Source organism: Lampris incognitus, chromosome 2 (genome assembly GCF_029633865.1).
Source record: "Lampris incognitus isolate fLamInc1 chromosome 2, fLamInc1.hap2, whole genome shotgun sequence".
NCBI classification, from domain to species: Eukaryota; Metazoa; Chordata; class Actinopteri; order Lampriformes; family Lampridae; genus Lampris; species Lampris incognitus.
This window is the reverse complement of record NC_079212.1, coordinates 140,131,649-140,135,603: the sequence shown is the minus strand read 5'-3', so window position 1 is coordinate 140,135,603 and position 3,955 is coordinate 140,131,649. Positions and strand designations below refer to the sequence as shown.

The 3,955-nt window shown below is 49.8% G+C and overlaps 1 protein-coding gene across 1 annotated transcript; it reads right to left on the bottom strand.

The window, feature by feature from the left end:
* Positions 1 to 3,138: 3,138 nt before the first annotated feature.
* Positions 3,139 to 3,732, bottom strand: ngfb (nerve growth factor b (beta polypeptide)). The gene has a single exon (XM_056301815.1). It carries the CDS (start codon positions 3,730 to 3,732, stop codon positions 3,139 to 3,141), a length of 594 nt encoding a protein of 197 aa, XP_056157790.1.
* Between the last annotated feature and the right edge of the window lie 223 nt (positions 3,733 to 3,955).

Genomic DNA, 3,955 nt, shown 5'->3' with positions numbered 1-3,955 from the left:
CTTGGGACATAGCACATGAGGGCTAGGCCTACCGCACGGCTGGGCACAAATACTGACCGTGAAGTCATCCCGGGGAACAGCAGAGGGAGGAGACAGCGGAAGCAAAATACCCATCCTCTCGGTGGCCGAAGAAAACAGGCTGGGCAGATCGTTAAGAGGGTGCCGGTGAGCAGCCGGCAGTTCCAAGTCGAGGAAGAGAGAGGCCAGGTCCTCTTCCTTGAAAACACGACGGTCGTCCTCCTCGTCATACTCATGTCAGGATTAAAGTGCTTGGCGGGGCGGGAGAAGCGGAAGGAGTCGGTGTACTTCTGCCTGTTCTCGTGCTCCACCTGGGGGAGCGCGAGGCAGGCAGGGCAGGTCTCGGCTTCCTCCTGGTGACGCTACCCGAGGCAAACGAAGCAGGCCTAGTGGCTCTCCAGAGAGGACATGTCAGAGGAGCAGGTCTTGGTAGGAGAAGATATAACAGCGACATCAGAGGATTACAGATAAGGAAAAAAAAACCACAGGCCCGTACTCAAGGTGGCTGAGCGAACCGGGGGAGGAGCTATGGTACGCTGGGGTTTTATAGGAGGTGGGGCGCTGTGTGCAGAGGCGGAGCCTTGAAGGGTAAACCAATAGCGAGGCACATTAGAGGAAGGAGCACGTGCGACATAGAGCCAGCAGTTTACAAAGTAAAGCAATGCTGATGGAGAGGAAACATGGTAGAAAATATAAACCATGTGAGTTACACAGTACCCTGACAAAAATGGTACACTTTAAGTATATTTTTAAGTTTACTTGAGTATAAAAACTATACTAACTTTAGGGAACTAAAAATGCACTTATACGTATGCCATTATGTTACTTTTTAGGACAAAATTGGCCCATTTTTAAGTTTAGAGAAGTAAACTTGTAAATGGACTTACAGTTATTGAAAAATACACTGGTATTCTGTTGTAACTGAAATACACTTTAGTTGTCTCATCTCATCTCATCTTATCTTCAGCCGCTTATCCGAGGTTGGGTCGCGGTGGCAGCAAGCCAAGTTGGGTACTCCAGACGGGGAGGGCTGCAGACTACCACATGCCTCCTCCGATACACGTGGAGTCGCCAGCCGCTTCTTTTCACCTGACATTGAGGAGTCTCGCCAGGGGGACGTAGCGCATGGGAGGATCACACTATTCCCCCTATCCCCCCGGACAGTCTGTAGGGGCGCCCGGCCAAGCCGGAGGTAACACGGGGATCCGAACCGGCGATCTCCGCGTTGGTAGGCAACGGAACAGACCGCCACGCCACCCGGACTCCCACAACGTTACCTTCTGTAAGTACAACAGAAGTGAAATAGATGTACACTTGCTTTTATTTCAAGAGGTATCCTAAAAGTACACTGAAGTAGACTTCCATTTTCTCTCGTTTATCTGGAATTTCCTGACGGGGACTCTGCTGTAATCTTGGGCAACAACAGATTGCTAAAATATGAGAAAGCAAAGCAAAACAGAGACAAAATCAATTGGCCGCGCTCATAAGTCAACGAAAGCTGTTTTGCTTGATTCATGGATCGCAGTCCAAAGATATTTCCCCCCCTCGGAGCGAAACCAAGCCATGTTTTTTCTCTCTCATATTAATCTTTTCGTAGATTAAAAAATAACCTCACAAAAAAAAAAAAATTGGTTTAATTTTTTTGTCTTAGCCAAAACACGTGTTCATTTCCTCTCATGTCACATTGTTGTTTGTTTTCACTGCGATGAGCGACAGGCGTTCCCCGTTCTGAGAATCAGCTTAAAGCAACACAGTGCATGTACTTCAGTGTTTAATAAATAACAAAGTCAACAACAACAAATACAGGTTAACAAAAGGATGGTCCTGATCAAATAGTATTTACGAATACTTTTTACGGTTTGCACTGGCTCGAAGGTACAACCCGTAATGGCCCCGTGGCCACATGGTGTACTGCCACAACACCAGCGCTCTGCTGCCAAGAGATGTGAAGAAGCTCGCCACCGGCTCAACGTTGTGTATTTGTTTGAGAAAGGGAGACTGCTGAGAGCCTGGAAAGGAATCGAAAGCGATGTGGCATTTGGCTGGTTTTCACTTTCGCAAGTGATAAAGGGAACAACACATAAAGACGGCAGAAGGGGAGGGGGGGGTCAGCTGCTGCGTGCAACAATGGCGGATTGTACCTTTAAACTGGTGCAAAATTGTTTGGACAACTGGACAAAGTAATAAAATAGGTGGCTGACGGTTTAGGGCACTGCATACAGGTTAAAGCAAGTACTAGGATTTAATTGCAAATAGTTTTCGATACTGGCCTGGTCTATATACATGCGGTCCATATACACTTGACTTATGCAAATAATTTACTTTGGGTATAATGTGAGGCGAAGGCTTTCGTGGTGTGTTATGTATAGACCATCACAACGACACATCGGTATGAGAGTGTGTGTGTGTGTGTGTGTGTGTATTTGTACCTCTATCTTTTTAAGGACCAATTTTCAGTTTTTGTGCATCGGAGTGAGAACCTTTTGGCTGGTCCTCACTTCTTTAAGGGCCTATTTTAGGGTTAGGACTTAGATTCACCCCCCCCTTTTTTTCTCCCAATTGTACCTGACCAATTACCCCACTCTTCCGAGCCGTCCCGGTCGCTGCTCCACCCCCCTCTGCCGATCCGGGGAGGGCTGCAGACTACCACATGCCTCCTCCGATACATGTGGAGCTGCCAGCCACTTCTTTCCACCTGACAGTGAGGAGTTTCGCCAGGGGGGCGTAGCGCGTGGTAGGATCACGCTATTCCCCCCCTTCCCCCCAAACAGGCGCCCCAACTGACCAGAGCAGGCACTAGTGCAGCGACCAGGACACATACCCACATCCGGCTTCCCACCCACAGACACGGCCAATTGTGCCTGTAGGGACGCCCGACCAAGCCAGAGGTAACACGGGGCTTTGAACTGGCGCTCCCGCGTTGGTAGGCAACGGAATAGACCGCCACGCCACCCGGACGCCCTTTGGATTCATTTCTGATGGTATAGGTTAGGGTTAAGGACCGGGAAATGAATGTAGTCAGTGAGGGGTCTTCACAAAGATAGAAGTGCAAAAATGTGTGTGTGTGTACGCACGCTTGTAAAGAGTAATGTGCAGGTAAACTCTTCGCGTTCCACGCGGTCATGGTCGCCACGATTTCCGGCTGAGCACACACACGCATGCAACGTTGATGCGTATCAGCCTCCACGCCACCAGGTTCTTAAAAGAAGTCATGGCCTGCACAAATGTGTGTGAGTTGGTGCATTTGGAATTCCAGTGCTTGTTGTCGATACCCAGGCAGCCTTTTCTGCCCATGTGATTGTAACACGTTGTTTCGAAGAAGTACTGCTTCTTGATGACATTGTTGATGTTGACATTGGGGAGCACCGTCACCTCGTTGCCCATGATGTCCGTGGCTTTCGTCTTGTTGCCCACCCACTTGCTGACGCTCTCGCACACCGAGTAGATGCCCCGGTGCTGAGGCTGTACCGCCCGCCTCTGGATTCGGCCGCCGCGCCCTGTCGGCTCTGCGTCAGGGTGCTGGTCGCTGAAGAGCACCCTGGGCGAGCGATAGTGGCGTTTGGTGAGGAGTCTTGGGTCCACGATGGGGACGGAGCTCGCCGTCCGGCCTGCGTCCTGCTGCTGTCCTGTCGGGGAGGCTTGGGACTTCCCTCTGACGGAGGCCACCGCCTGGGCACTGATGAAGAGGAGCAGGACCAGCGTAGACGACCTCATGGGCATATGACCTGGCAGTGTGAACAGGAACATATTCATTTAAAACAGTATATTAATACCATAAAGACATATACTACTTGTTATTATACCAACTATAAGTAGAATAGAATATCAGCTGAGTCACAAGTAGTGGCTAGTGACTAGTGGCTAGTGGCTAGTGACTACCCCGTGGCTAGGCAATATGTAGTTATACTTGATAGTGATGTGTAGGTATACACGCAAC

Coding starts and splice junctions, on each gene's coding strand:
- ngfb (XM_056301815.1), bottom strand. CDS start 3,732: ATGAGGTCGTCTACGCTGGTCCTGCTCCTCTTCATCAGTGCCCAGGCG.